The sequence below is a fragment of the Otolemur garnettii genome, unplaced genomic scaffold (genome assembly GCF_000181295.1).
Source record: "Otolemur garnettii isolate 467f Iridium unplaced genomic scaffold, OtoGar3 scaffold00006, whole genome shotgun sequence".
NCBI classification, from domain to species: domain Eukaryota; kingdom Metazoa; phylum Chordata; class Mammalia; order Primates; family Galagidae; genus Otolemur; species Otolemur garnettii.
This window is the reverse complement of record NW_003852401.1, coordinates 27,860,311-27,876,722: the sequence shown is the minus strand read 5'-3', so window position 1 is coordinate 27,876,722 and position 16,412 is coordinate 27,860,311. Positions and strand designations below refer to the sequence as shown.

General features: G+C 42.6%; 1 protein-coding gene across 1 annotated transcript in view; it reads right to left on the bottom strand.

Moving 5' to 3' along the window:
* The window catches only part of CUNH9orf135 (chromosome unknown C9orf135 homolog), an 81,569-nt gene that overhangs the window by 46,862 nt on the left and 18,295 nt on the right, over positions 1–16,412 (bottom strand). Inside the window, exon 2 of the mRNA XM_003782935.3 lies at positions 7,119–7,227. Coding sequence (XP_003782983.1) covers positions 7,119–7,227 — 109 coding nt within the window. The remainder of the gene's footprint in view (positions 1–7,118; positions 7,228–16,412) is intronic.

The window sequence follows — 16,412 nt, the reverse complement described above, 5'->3', positions numbered from 1 at the left end:
TGTGATGCTGTTAATATTAGCCTAATTTGCTCGTCAGTGTTGTCCCGCTGGTTCCAAAAATGCCTTGGCATTGATCCATGAGCTACATAAGAAAAATCTGTTTAACAAAACTGCTCATGTTTTTCTTTGCTCCTTTGTGTCTGACAAGTTCAGTCCTTCTATGACACAGCATCCTATGTGCTCTGCACTTAACCCTTCTATGTTTCCACGATACAACACGCACCCCTTACTCAAAAGTGGTCTTACTTTAGCCTCTCTGTGGCTCTCACTTTTACATCGGCCTAACACGCTAGGAGGTAACACAGTGATTGTGACAGGGCCTTCGGTAGGGTTGGGCAGGTCCTTGGGTACAGGGCTTCACGAATTGAAGAAACAATGATAAATATGCCCCTGGTAATTTCAGTTTGTGGGGAATTCACTCTGGTATAGTTACGCAGCCCCTGAATAATGTCAAATAAAAAACTAAATACCATAGTTTAAAATGCCATCATCACTCAGAATAAGACAATCAGAGCAAACCCAGTGGCTTCAATTCCTGCTCCCCTGTGAATCTAGATTCCCCCATGCCCTCATGTGGCCTCCTGAAACCTGAGGGGCCACCAAAGTAGAAAATCGATTGCCCCAACATTGAAATCTGAGCAACATGTTTGCTTACTCCACGGAGAGGTGAGTTCTTTAAGATTCAGTTCAGGAGCCTCAAGGAGGCCATCCCTGAACCTCCCCCCACCATTTCCGTTTAGCTGCATCCCACAGCATCCTCATCTTCCTATCGTAGCATCCGTCGTACCCTTTGCCACTGTGTTACGTGTCCTGATTTCCCCTGTGAACCCATGAGTTCACAAGTCCTTGCACATAAGGACCTCATTTTGAATTAAGTTTCTTACCCTAGCACTTAGCATAATATCTGGCAAAATAATAGAGCCTGAAAAAATCTTTGTTGAATGTCGTCCTTCTTCCTTCTTTTCTCTCTTCCTTCTTTTGTTCCTTTTATCAACCCTCCCTCCCTTGCTTCCTTTCCCTCTCCCTCCACTCCTTCCCTCCTCCTTTGCTGTGTACCCACTATGTGCCAGTCATGGTTCAGGAACTGAGGGCACAACAGGAAACAAAGCAGACCCAATTCCCCATATCCATGGAGCTTGTATTCTAGTAGGAGGAAGACAGACAATTTGTAACTAAATAAGTCTAAAATACGTTCCATGATGTGTCATGAAGAAAACTACAGGAAAGGGAAGCGCACAATAGAATGGGCTTCTCCTTTACATACAAACAAGTGACAGTCTCACCGAACACCTGGCACTTATAAGTAGGTACAAAGTGGAAAACAAATCCATTCTTCCTCCATCACCATCCAGCCACAGTCGTCTGAAGGGGTTAGTCCTTTCTCATGTTCTTGGATGAAATATAGGACAGGTCCCAGGGCTTTTCTGGCTACTCTCAAATAATAGAAAAATTCTCTGACTGCTTTTTTCTCAAGAAGAGACTTATGGAGTTAAGTGAAATGCTAGTTCCATAGAGTAGTCAATAATCCAAGGTACATTTAAAAATCAAAGATTCTCAGGTGGTGCCTGTGGCTCAAAGGAGTAGGGCACCGGCCCCATATACCGGAGGTGGTGAGTTCAAACCCGGCCCCAGCCAAAAAAAAAAAGTCAAAGATTCTCATTCCTCCCTCTTGGGCCTGCTCTGGCCTGGCCTACTGTGGTGGGAATCATCATCCCATGAGGACTTCTTCCCCATCCCCTGCGCCCTCAGCTTCCTTGGGGATTGATGACAAGAGTGTGAAGGTATAAGGAAGGAGAGAAAGGTAGGTGTGGGAATGGCAGAATGAAATCTCGTTTTGATTTTCCCTAGACACGTCTACCTTAGACCCCCTCTGGCACTGGTGAACGTTCAAAGATGACTTTCTGGGGATGTTCTGGTAGACTCTGAGATCCCCTCTGGGAAGACTCAGGGGCGTGTACCATGATACAGGCTGCCTCCAGCCTCAACCTGTGGAAACCCAGCCAGTCTCTCTCCCATTCCTACATGAGGCACTCTTGGATAGGCACTCGCATGGAGGGACACGTAGCTGGCTTCCTGTTCACGTTCTCCTCCTGCAGACAGGTCACCAGAGCCTCGTGTCTGTAACCTCGCCAGGCACTATGCAGATGAGACTTACAGCACACCATTGCCATTTCCAAAACCCTCTCTCTACTGTCAACCTCCTTTTTTGGTTTTTGCATTTCAATCCCCTTCTATCCTCCGTGTGAGTGGGAGACTAATAGCGCCATCATATTTGAGGCTCTCCCGTAAGTGGCCTCATTCTTCACTCTGGCACATGAGGCTGCTACTTTCTTCGACTTTTGAAGCCTTAGCCAAAATGTAGGCAAAAAGAAGCCCATTTCAGATCCTGTTACAAATAAACGATGCTCACATTAGTCCCAGCAGCAGCATTTAAGGGCGAGGAGATCTTCAATCAACTACTGAAAATGTGAGTGGATGTAAGAAGCAACCACCCAGCGACAGTCTTGCAAAAAAACAAAATGCTAAGAAGGCATTCAAGAGGGAAAACAGATGGGCTAGCCAGGGTGTGTGTGGACATGATTCAGGAAACAGGACAGAAGTTACAGCTCAGATGTAAGAAATCAAAGCCTCAACACATATGCCGTGAGATATATACAATACTCAAGCCAGAGCAAAAAATAATCAGGTTTATTTTCTGCAAGGAGGATGCAGTTTTAAGGAGGTACAGGGGCCATTGAATAAGAAGTGCCTCAGTCTGGCACTCCAACAGGCAGTTTGGAAAAGTTTATAAGATCTTAGACTTTAGGTTCAGCGCCCGTAGCTCAGTGGTCAGGGTGCCGGCCACATACATCGAGGCTGGAGGGTTTGAACCTGGCCTGAGCCTGCTAAACAACAACGACAACTGCAACAAAAAAATAGCTGGGTGTTGTGGAGGGTGCCTATAGTCCCAGCTACTTGGGAGGCTGAGACAAAAGACTCTCTTAAGCCCAAGAGTTTGAGGTTGCTGTGAGCTGATGCCACAGCACTCTTCTGAGAGCAACACGAGACTCTGTCTCAAAAAAAAAAAAAAAAGATCTTAGACTTTAGAGCCACAGAAGTAGGACAGATTTTGATTTTTCTTTTTTGAGACAGAGCCTTACTCTGTTACCCAAGGCTAAAGTGCTGTGGTATCACAGCTGACAGCAACCTCAAAGTGTTAGGCTCAAGTGATCCTCTTGCTTCACCCTCCCAAGTAGCTGGGACTACAGGCATTTGCCACAATGCCCAGCTAATTTTTCCATTTTTAGTAGAGACGGGGTCTCACTCTTGCTCAGGCTGGTCTCCAACTCCTGAGCTCAGGCAATCCACCTGCCTTGGCCTCCCAGAGTGCTAGGATTATAGGAGTGAGCTACTGGGCCCAGCCTGGTTTTTAATTTTTAATGAACTTTCTAGCTGTTTGACTGTGCCAGTGGGTAAGTTTCCTCATCTATATGCTGTGGGTCATTTATGGCATCTGCCTGAAGAATTGTCCAGAGGGTGAAATGAAGCACCTTTACGGTAACTGTCTCAGTGACACGATCCTACTGCATCAGTAGGATGAAATGGGGGAGCAGTCTACTCCAACCGTCCCTTCCCTCCCACACAAACAGATAGTGCTGTCCTTCTGTTAGGGGAAAATCTTAGGCAAGTCTCATAGCTTCTCTGGACTCCTCAATCTCAAAAGGATCTCCTTTTAGTTATGAAGTTTCTAGTTCAGCAGAATAACCAAAACCTGTAACTGTATCAGATGTGGGCTTCTTGCCTATGTTGCGCCTGGAAGCCTCTGCCAGTGGAGACCTGCTGAACTGCCACCCTTCCCCGCCTCTCACTGCTGGTCATGGGCCCCTCCCAGTCCAGCCCAGAGGGAGAAAGCAGGTGATAGGCATAGTGGCAAGTAATCCTTACCTCTTGACCTACTCTGGTGCTCCTGGATTGGGAGGACACCCCAAACGGGCTCCTCCTCACCTAGGGCACTTCTGTAGTTGTTCTGGGGACTTCTCTGAGGCCCTCCAGCTGCAGTATGTGGGAAGCAGGCAAAGTTTCTCTGCATCCTGGCAGCTAGTACCCCTCTTTCCCTGAGCTCTGGGTATGGGATGGGTCTGATGTGCAGGGCCTCCTTACACTACCACCACCCCTACTCCACCCCCAGGCAGGCTTTTTCAAGAGGGCTCTGGCAGATTCTCCTAGTGGATCCCATGAGAAAACTCACACGCTCACTGTGGCCACTGCCATCCCTGTTCCAAGGGCGCCTTGCTCCCTTTCTCTTTCTGCTCTGTAATATCAGGCCTGACCTCTCACAAGTAGGTTCTCAGGCATGACCCATATACCTGGACCCTGTGTGTTCTAAATTCCAGGACACACTTATTAATCTCTCTGTGTGTTCCCTTGAAACTCCTCTCAAGGGGAAGTAAGGGCACATATCACGCAACTATCCATCCCCTTCCAGCTCTTCAGCCCCTCATCTATAACGGCATGACACTCATGCTGGTTTAACCTATTGTAGGGACTCGTAGCAGATCCTGCGTAGGTGGCCCAGTCTCTTACATTCGAATGTATGGTTCCTGCCAACTATTGAGAAGGTTCCAGTCTTTGGGCTGCCACCACAACTCTGTGACGACAGGAAGAGGGACTCGACTATCCTCCTGTCACACCTAGATAACACCTGGCATATGCCAGTATGGATTCTGTGCACCTGTCCTCTCCTCCTTATCACTTGGGACCTTGGGTGGGGCATTTGACGTCTGCAAGTCTGGGTTTAGAACTAGAATAATATCTTTCTTGCCAACTTTATGGCTTTGATATAAAGAACAAGAAACAAGATGGATGGGCCAGTGCTTTATACACACACAAAAAAAATCTATTGAGAAAAATGGAACTTATTGAACTATGAGAATAGCAGTTTCATCAGAAATAGGGACTTCTCACTCTGTTTTCTGTTTTGTCCAACCCTAGACCTTGTAAGGGAACGGCAGGGTTTCAATGGCCATCCACAAAAAGACACAGAAAAGGTAAATGTTCCTCTTTATACTCATTTGTTAAAGCTGAGGCTTGACTAAGTAACGCATAGAATGTTGAGGAAGGAATGTTTCTGGTTCCTACACCTCCTATTTCTCTTTATCTCACTTCCTCCCACAACCCAGAAACCCAAGAGCATTTTTACCTAAGAATCAAAAGTAAATGCTTTTTAAGGCCAGAAGATTCTCAGTGCATGACAGGCAATGCCTGCCTTTTCCACCTTCCTCTTGTCCTGACCACAGCTCCATGCTCAAGGGAGCAAGGGTATGCGGGGTTTAGGGGAAGCAGGGCAAGGCAACCACTGACCGAGTTGGGCATCAGCCTCCTGAGCCCTGAAGGAAACCAAAATATTTTTCCTCACAGTCTCGAGGATGGTTAAATTAAAGACACTGGGAATGCGAGGGAACATGGCCTCCGCCTCTCTTTGCCTGACAGCAGGACATAAATCCTTCCAGACCGGAGACAGCACTTGCTTATCCGCCCAGCAGGCACCAGAGGAATCTGGGAACAGCGTTTTCTATCCTCCAACATTTCCCCGCCTTTTAAAAGACTAGACTGTTCTCTCCTTTGTCTTGTCATTATACATGTGTAGGATTTATGGCTTTTTGTTAAAATACTACTTAAGCAAGGCCCCTAAGCCACTGCCTTGGGAGAGAAACACTTTTAAATGGAGGCCTCCCCGCGTGATGTGTACAGCACACGCCAGTAAGCTTCTGCTTATTTTCCTTGTGTTAATTTGACTTTTTTTCCCCAAGGAAAGTGTCTCAACAGAGAATCTAAATAGAGAAAGAAAATAATGTTTTCTTCCCTACGATCCCATCCATTTGTTGGTTGATGACCAATGAGACCTCCTGGTACAAAGGATAAGAGGGTCAGGTAGAGACTGAGGACACCATCAGTTGTCCCTGAGAACTGGATCTGGGCGCAAAAGGAAAACCTGAGCAGAGAGAAGTAGCGATGCCCAGAGACTGTGAGAGTGTGTGGGACAAAGGAAGTAGGGCGTGGAGAGCAACGTCCTGCTTTAGAGCTGACAAGCTTGCCGTAAGCTTCCTGATTCCAGCTCCAGGCAGCTGTAACTTCAAAATAAATCTCCAATTTTTAGGCTATCCTCATTACTTCCTGTCCATTGTCTAGAAGGAAAGAAGGAAGGAAATGGCACGGCCATGTAAAGCTCATTGGTTTTTAGCACCTTGAAGAATGGAAAATCCTCTAGAAAAATTTCCGTGTAGAATTAGGGATCTTCTTAGGCCTTCCCTATTGGAAAATCTGTTTTGAAACTGGCCCGACACAGTCTTCTCATCACATGCACATCCCTCCTTGTCAAATCACCAGCTCTTCAGGCCCCGAGGACACCCTCTAAGGGTCTTCGGCTAGCTTCAAAACTTCTGGGGTTGGAAGACACAATGTAGGAGTCTTTCAGGTGTTGAGCTCCTGCCTGATGCTGATTGGCCAGACACCCAAGAAGCCATGAAAGAACTTATTTAATAACTAACTTATAAACAGGAATTACTTATGCACTGAATATTCTTTTTATAACTGGGTTGTACAAACATTATAAGACTATCAATAGTAAATCTTAATTATTTACAACTCTACTACATTAAGACAAGTACGCAAGACTTGAAATCAAAGACCTAGGTTCAAACTCCCACTCTTCCACTCCCTTAGCTGTGTGACTTAACCTCTAGAAGTCTTCTTTCCTCTCTTCTATAAAATAGAGATAATAACACCTATATCACGGGATTATGGGGGTGGTGAAGGAGCCATCTAGCAAGATGCAGCTGCAGCAGCTACAACAGCATTGTGACAATAGTTATAATTTCCTAAGAACTGGGACGGTGCTAGGCCCTGTGCCCAGGGCTTTACTTGCTATCTCATTTAAATTCCCCAATAACTTGCACAGAAGATACATCTTGTAGGTAATACTGCCAACGCACACACATTGTGGCTAAGTCACCTGCCTAAGTAACTAGCATGGTTAAGGAGTGGTGGTGCTGAGAAAATGCTCCTCCCTTTAGTTTTTCACATCTCACTGTGACAAAGACTCCAGACTTAAACCAAAGAAATTAACAACAACTACTTACTGGGGGTTCATCTGTTCCAAGTCGCCAATAGGTGGAGTTGCACAGTTTTTTTACTTTCTCAGGACCCTCTATGTCATAATCTTTGGGATAAGCTTCTCGATCATGGTGCCTTAAGGAAAAAAAAATAAGAGTCCATTAAGAAATAAAGCTTAATTGTCATGTGTTGCATTGAAATTTTTTTTAATTACCTGATGAAAATTTATTGCATTTGTAGCATTATTTTAATTATTGATTTACTGAATTTGTGACACATAAAGTCTTTCCCATCTCTTTTTGAGTAATTCTTAGGCTATTTCCTAAAAGCAATTTAGTACATGTTTAAAAAACTAATGATATCACAAAAACAATACTTACCCAATGCAGTAATTACTCAGGGATTCCAATGAACTGAATCTTATTAAGTAATGGAGATCAGTTACCGATAGTAAATTCTAAAATGAGGCATGGTACTATCTTAGAAAGGCAAGTTGCCACTTGAGAAATTTCTTCTACCATGAATTTTAATTACAATTTTTTAAAAAATGAGGCAGCAATATATTGGCTCATATTGATTTATAACCTGTGCCTTCTGCTTCTAAAGAGGGAATAAAAGAAGCTGACAGTTAAAAATAAGCTAGAAAAAAACAATTCTAAAAAACATAAATGGAAGAGAAAAAAATATTCCAAGCATCTTGACTAAGAGGGTGGGTAGGAATAATAAGCAAGGAGAGATCTGAGGACAGAGGAGGAAAAAGGAGGTGAAGAGGCTGGCAACAGAGGTAGCTGCTTTTTGTAGAGCTTTTTGGAGTGAAATAAAGGAAGCTGAGGCCAAGCACCTCTTAGAGGGGGCCTTGCTTTGAGGATACAGGGCTAGGATTGTTTAACGGAAACTTAAAGTACCCAAGAATTCATCTATCCATCTGTTTGTTCATTCAGCAAATATTTTAAGTACCTACAACATGCCAGGCATCCTGCTGGGTGCAGGGGATGCAACAGGGAGCAGGTCTGATACACTCCCTCAGTTGCTTACAGGCCAGACAGAGAGGCAGACAAGTAAGAAAAACATACAGTGAGGTAAGTGTGTGTGCCAGGCTGTGGAAGCAGGATGGCTTTCCTTAACCTGGTAAGGAGCCAGCATCCACGCCATGAGGCCCTTCAAGACATGACCCCTGACCCCAGTGGGGCCTCAGCCTCTACCCTGCATTTCTAGAACACACCTGTCTGCCCATCTCTAAGTGGGAGAACAAAGCTCTGTAGCAGCACCTGGCAGCAGGGGAGCCCGGGGCAGGGGGCAGGTAGCAGGCAGCGCTTTGCACACACACAGGCCCTCTTTCCCCCTCACTGTGAGCATCAAGTTGTAAAACACTAAGCGCTTTTTGGTAACCTACAAGGGTGTTATGGGAGCCTGACAGGAAGCTCTCACTGAAGTCCTCAGGGGGAATATTGGACAACATCAGGAACCGGGAGTGGTGGTGTGAATACAGCCCTGAGTGTGAGGCATTGCTCAGCCACGTCCTGGCTGTGTGAACTTGAGCAAGTCACTTGACCTTTCTTTGCTTCCATTTTCACATGTATAAAACAACAATGGAAATAATAGCAATCTTTAAGATTTTAATTATAATTAAAATGAAAAAAGTACAAGCAGGTGATCTTTCGTATGCTATAATACAAAGCACCATAAATATCTATGTGTAGCAAATCCTACTTGGGCTTCAAAATCTGGCATAGAACAATGATAACTTTATTTTTCCATAATTGAACTTAATTTCTCTTCCAAACTCTCATTTTTCCAGATGGAAAAGCCTGACTCTTGGTCAATTGTGGATTTCCTCTAGCTCTCAGGGATTCACATGGTACCATATGCCAAGAATCCACCTGTGTTGTTTATCGTATCTGTGAAAATATCCTCATTGCCCTGCAGTCTTCCACTGTGGATTCATGCAGGTCTCTATCCTCCTGCTTGCCACATGAACTCCCAGGTAGACGAACATTCTGCCATAAGGGTGTCACTCTGTAGCCCACAAAATACCTTCCCAGGTCTGTTTCCAGCCAAGGTTCCTGGAAACTTGGACATTATCCCTGGGTTACTTGCCTGACTCACCAAGCAAAAAGTGTTTCAACCCCCCAGCACACTGGATTTGGGGACACAGGAAGCAGCCCACCCTTCAACAGTTCTATGGACATTACACTGGGAATGAGAGGGAAGGGAAGAAGCATTGACTCCAGTATTTCCAAAACCTTAATTCAAATTCAGGATCCCAGATAGACCCTAATACTCTCAGCTTCTCCTCTGCTCTTATCTTTTCTCTGTCCATGAATTCTTCCTTTAGAATGGGCCAGGGTGGCCTGGCTCTTCATCTATTCTTCCAAATCTATAGGGCTCATGCTAAGATCCAAATTTTTGAACTCCAAATCAATGAAATTGGTCCTTTTGTGGCCTGCTGGGTCGTTCTTCCCAGAGACAATAAACCACAGTACCTCCCTATGAGCTACAAACGAAGGGGGAAAGTATCAGTAAATATTTCCATGTATTAGCTCCCCAGCGTCTCTTTATTAGACAATGAAGAGGCCACAATACCGTCAGATGTCTACAGAATATTTTAATTATTTTTAAATCAGAAAAAATCTCAATAGAACCTCCATAGTTGACCACCTCCCTACACTGACCACCTCCTTTAGTTAAGGTGACCAGACATCCTGCTTTTTGTGGGACAGTCCCAATTTTTAACAATTTGTCCCACATCCCACAGCATTTTTAAAAAGTCCTGATTTTTGGAAAGAATGCGTGACAAGCTAGGGAACAGTGGGAGAACGGGAAGGGAGTATACGGTTTTCGGCTGCCATGTGGCTATTTCGCCAGGATATGAGTTTTATATTATTTTTGTTAATTTTATAATGTTAAACTTTAATAATAATAACTGTTGAGAACTGATTGTTGAGAACTGCTTATCAAAGTTCTCATTGTGGATCAGTTGTTAGAATTCGACAAGAAATATGCCAAAGAATAAAATACTATACATAATCTTTTTATGTATTATATTTGTAAATTGTACTCACATTGAAATAAAAAATATATATTACAATACTATTTTTGTGTTCTATGAAAATTTTTGTTGCTCCATATAGACCAAATTTTTAATTAAGACTCCTCCACCTCCCCACCCCCGGTCAATGGTGTCCCGCTTTACCAATGTTAAAATCAGGTCACCTTACCTTTAGTTGATCTAATTTTCATAGGCCAGACCTGCACTACAAGTACGTATCAATACAGCAGGCCTAGTTCCTTACGTTGATCACCTCTGTATGTTGACCAGTTTGCTTCAATCCCTTGGCTGGTCAACTTACAGAGGTTCTACTGTATACATAATCTAGTTTTCATTATACCTGTCTTTATACTGTCAATCATAAATGATCATTTTTAACTGTTTTTTTAATGGAGGAAGGGGCTCATACAGGGAAAAATATTTAGGGTCCATTAAAGTCAGCATAATCCTGATTATTCTATCATATATTTGAAGGTCTATTATCACTAGATTCATACAAAAGATGCAGACACGTTCCTTTTCTTATAGCAACCTTAGAAAGCAGCCAAAGCCTAGCATTAACAACACGAATCAGTAATGAAGGTGTTTCTCTGGGAAACTGAGCTAATGCAGTTTTTTTGTTCTTTTTTGTGTGTATGTGCTAATGTAATTGGCAATTCCTCATGCCTGTCATCTGCCCACAGATGGTGTGCCCTCAGCCTGCCAGGCTCTGAGAGATTCACAGCTCCAAAACATCTGCTCCTACTTCCAAGAGGTTGCCAGCCTAGCAGAGAGAAATATATATGTTTAAAAATTATAAAATGTATAAGACATACTATGTAAATATAGTAAAATATAATGCAAAAGAAAATGTAAAATTTATTTACTAAATATATAAAATATAGGGAATATAGGGCCAGGCATGGTGACTCAGGCCTGTAATCACAGCACTCTGGGAGGCTGAGGCAGGCAGATTGTGTGAGCTCAGGAGTTCAAGACCAGCCTGAGCAAAAGCAAGACCCTGTCTCTAAAAATAGCTGAGCATTTTGCCTGTAGTCTCAGCTACTTGGGAGGCTGAGGAAAGAGGATCACTTGAACCTAAGAGTTTGAGGTTGCTATGACACCACAGCACTCTACAAAGGGTGACAAAGTGAAACTCCATCTCAGAAAAAATTAAAAGTGAAAATAAAATAAATATGTACACAATACATATTTATGATATATAAATATATACTAAAATAATGAGGGCATTGTAAAGCAGACAGGGGGGCAAGTTAATTCCCTGACTTCTCAGATGGTTGTCAGATGGCACGTTAATTCCCTATCATGTCAGATGGTTGGCCTGTGCTTCACTGTCCCTGAGATTAACTTGGAGTCACACACTAAAGATGCAAATGAGTCAATGGAATAAGAATCTTAAGTGAAAAAGTGATATGTAAATGTAAGAAATGGTTATGTGTAATATTGTGTCTATCTAAACACTCTGTCAAAACTAATTAAGCCTAATTGCACTTCATGATACCAAAAAAATATACATAAAGAATCAAGGAATAAGATGTGGATTTTTTTTTTTACCAGAGGTGGGGTCAAAGACTTTGAAAGTTACTGCCTTGCAGGCATTCTAAATTTTATTTTATTATATTCATTCCTTTTCTCGTAGAGAATTTTTCATCGCAAAAATGAAAAATGTCAAATCATGTCAAATTGTTTGATGGCTATAAATAAATCTAGGCAGTGAGGAAAATGAGGCTCCAGATCAGTGGTTCTCCAATCTGGTTGGAGGAGGGGGTCAATTTGTGCCCCTAGCCACCACCTCCACAGACAAAGCAGATATTTGACAGTGTCTGGAGACACTGGTGGTTATTATTACTAGGGAGGAAAGTGTTTCTCTGGCATCTAAGGGTAGAGGCCAAAGCAGAGGGTGACAAACATTCTATAGTACACAGGAGACCCCCCACCACAAAGAAATATCCTGCCTGAAATGTCAATAGTGCTGAGGTTGAGAAAGTTCTGGAAAACAGCTGCATCCCAGACTAGATCAATAGTTCCCAAACCTAAGTGCTTCCTTCCTGGAGCAGCCCAACTTTCCCCTAAAATGGATGGGACCAAGCCACTATAGTTGGTTGTCAACCTTTTGTTTTAACAAGAACACTCATGATCATCATCTATCTGCTTTAATAAGAAGACCTCTAACACCAGAAGTCAGTAAACCATCTCGTCATCCTTCAAACTGAACATATTTAGTGATATGAAAAATTTGCTACGTTGTCTTTACAGTTTATGTATCACCTTGGATTAGCGAAAACATCACCCTTAATCGCCACTGGTCTAGTCTACAGCCTGTTTTTTTGCAGATATTAATTTGCCCAGACATGAATTTGACAGAATCTGTTCAGCAGTCAGTTTAAGGCCAAAGAGACACTTCAATGTAAGTATTCTGTGCTGTGACTGAAGGAGAGCTGTCTTTGAGATCATGCATGTAAGTACAGGTTTACCATCTTGCTGGGTGGAAGGCCCACCAGGCTTCCTGCCAACAGGGCCAGAATGTTCAGACCTGCTTCTGCTGAGGACCCTGCTCTGTCAAACCCAGAGCTGAATGCTGTGGGAAATCCTTTTCTTTATATGGGAAATCCTCATGTGACACATCCCTAATTACAGGTATCTGAAACTTGTTTTCTCTACCCTCTGGAATAAAAATAGTACAATAATTGTTGAAGTTTATGGGAGGCCATTGTTGTGAATTCACCTCCCGCATTAGGCTCCAGCAGATCAGAGCCCCCAGAATGGAGTCACTTGTGCAAAAGGCCATATAGTCAAACTGAACTTCAAAATGGGCCAATTCAAAAAACAACCAAAAAAGAAAATGAAATAAAAAAGAAAATCAGGAGCTTGCAGCCTACCTTAGCATAATAGGGAAGTCCTTTTGGTTCTAATCCTATCAGGAAAGTAACTTTTGAAACCACCAATTGCTTTTTACATCTGTTTCTGCTTTCTTAAGCCTTTTTCTTTGCTCATTTTATGGGAATACTCATCCTATTTCATAAAATAAGGTGCTGCCAGATTCCAGAATCACAAATAAAAGCCGACTAGGTCTTACTAAATTTGTTGTAATATTGTCTCTTGACACTATGGATAGAATTTGAAATGGGAAGAGAGCTGACAAGATAGAATTGGAGCTGCAAACTGCATAAAAAGAAGCTTCAATCTATGACCTTGCTGTCCAAAAAGCTACTTGGAATGACTTAAAGAGGGTTAGGGTCCATTGGCACAAAGGCCAGCACAAGCAGGGCCTGGTCTGGACACACGCTCAGCTCACCCATTGGCATGCAGCTCTGGCCACCAAACCCTACAGTCACTTCAAACCTCCAGATCCTCCTGTTCTTCCTACCCTAGCGAATTCCCAAGCCACACCCTCATCAAGGGGACCTGCTGAATTTGTTTTTAGGAACCTCTGAGAGCTTGAGATTATCATCAAAAGAGTTGGGTAATTCTACATCCAATCAGATCTCTGAGCCTCCCTTGAGTAAACACATACAATTCCCCAAGTGAGTTACAGAACTGAACAAACTCCAGTCCAGAGCCATGGGTCAGGCAGGGACCTGTAGCTCCCTCAGGCTGCCCCAGGCCAGGGGACACAGCTCCCTGTCAGGGAAGGGCAGGATAGGGCTAAGTCATAGAATCCTGCTCTCAGGAAAGGAGAGCAGGTTCACTTTAGGGTTTCTGTGGTCCTGTGTTTATATGGAGGAAACAAAGTGACAGTCTACAAAGAAACCAGCATCTTTATCACTGCCCCACTGTCCAGGAAGGTTTATAATTATCCGTTAATGTATCTGCCTTCTCCTTAGACTGAGAGCCTATCAGAGGCAGGGACTATTTTTATTCGTCTTTGTGATCTCCGTGCCTACCACCGTGTGACACAGTGCAAATGCTCATTAAATCTTAAGTGATTGATTGATTAAATGAATGTTCTTACATTCTGTTACTGTCACCTTAATATAAATGCTGCCAGCAAAAGCTTTCAAACGTGTCCGTAAAAATAGAGTATCCCAGCTCAGTCTAAAAGCACACATAAAGAGGGAGTGATTATGCATATAGAGATGCTAGTCCTTTGCAGCTCTAACTTGTCTCCAGAGGAATTATAAATCTACTTGCTGAATGGGAAGCTCTTGACATCCATATGCATAGCACTGATTGCAAAGGGGGCTGAATCTGAACAATATCTGACATAAGAACAATGAAAATCTGAGCGGAATGCTAGCGTCTGGTTACTTCAGAGGAGACACATTTTCTTTGCAGATTTGAAAGATATTTAAAATGTTTAGATAAGTTTCCAGATGTCAGAATATATTAATTTTAAATTTTAGAATTATTAATGTAGTTCACAACTCTGCTGTCAGCCATTGTATTTTCTGATGTAAATCTACCCCGAATGAGAAGAGAAAGATACCCTTTCTATTAGGTTTTATAATCAGCTGCTATCTGGGGCTTTAAAAGAAATTACCCTTGGGAGTCAGCTCTATTCCCTAACACATTAGAAACATAAAACCAATAGAATCGAAGACTGCCAAGAGACAGCTGACAATCCTCTTTAAATATTTCATGGGCAAATGATTTCCAGGGCCAAGGTAGTGTTGTTTGGTGACATATCCATCAAACTGAGAAATGAAGACTTCAGACGTATTCGCAGAATCATAAAGAAAATCTTACGTTCTGAGGAGAAATGATGAAATTTCAGACTGACGAGGAGGGACATTGTTTCTTAACATGTCTCATACTGTGTATGATGTGTACATCTAGAAGCAGGAAACCACAGAATTTAAGGCTGAACTGTACCCAGAAGAAAACCAGTCGATGGAGACAGGTGAGTGAAGTCACTTTCTTCATTCAATATATATTGACTGACATGCAAATAAAACCAATCATTATCATGAATTTTCTTCCCAGAAAATCTCCAAAAACAAGAGGCCCTTTGGAGAATATTGGAAGGCTACAAAAAGAAACCCAGCAGTCAGAGGCTTTGTCTGTCTTACGGTTTCAGTGTTAAATTAGGGTTGTTGGTCTGATTAACTGCCAAACACATGGCTCTGAAAAGAGCAGAGGGATATGTATTAAATAGGGTGATGCTAGAATTGATTATCCTACCTGGGCCACTTTGAGAGGGAAATAAATTCCTAAGTCCACCAGGAATGGTGAAAAACTGAACTGTCCTGGTTGCCCCAAGAAGAGGAAATTCTGTTACCCTATGTGGAAACAACTGGATCTCAGTAATTTTCAAATCCTACTATACATCTAAGGGCTTGTTTGAGCCTCCCCTCCAGAAACAGCATATATTAGCTGTCTACAAACACTTTGGGTGTTGGAAGAGGAGGACAAGAGAAGGAGTTTTTAAAGTACATCATACATGAGTAATTATTATAGTCCCAAAAATGCCTTGACATTCTATCCGGCATGGAATAGCATGGAGATCAGTCTGCTCCCCTCTGCTAACATAGAAAGCAAACAGATACCTGATAACCTGTGTAAGCTCCTATCGCTATGGTCTTAATATTACTAGCTTAACTAATGACATCAAGAGATTGTTTTAAGTGAGTTTAAGGCCCATTTTAATGCACATTACTGTGATTCCATGAGCTATGCATATTGAGTAGATACTACAGGGTTCTTTGGTTTCAGAAAAATTTGTAGCATTTACATTAGAAACAAATAAGGTTTTCTTTATGAATAGAATCGAGAATTAAAACAGACTTCCATTCTAAACATAGCTATACAAATGAACACTTTTCCCTTTTCTTTCTAGAAATCATTCAAAGGAATGATTAGCAAAGGAAATAGAAAAATTAAGAGCAAAGAAAGAAAAATTAAAAGCCAATTCTATTTTTGGCAAAACCAGAAGTTATAATTCCCAGATCATAACAGGTGCACAAGCTACCAAAAGCAACCAAAATTGACCCAGCTGAGGCCAAGTGGGGAAGAAGTGCACACAGAGGATATGGCAAGAAGGCTCAGTGATGAGGCTGCCCAGGGGGGCTCTTCTCAGAGGGCCACCACATTACATTGTCTGTGGTTGTGCTGATCAAAGTTTTCACTGAAAACAGAGGAAAATGTTAGCTAAAACATATTTTTAAAATTCCAATACATTAGAAGTATTTAAGAGCTGACAATCCAATGGAGAGTCTCCAGACCAATTTTGGGGTGAAAGCCTGGAACCAGAGAGGTTAAGCAGAATTTCAAAACACCAAGCATGCCAGTGCTCTCAGGGTATTTGCCGGTATTACATATGGGCAGTAGCTTC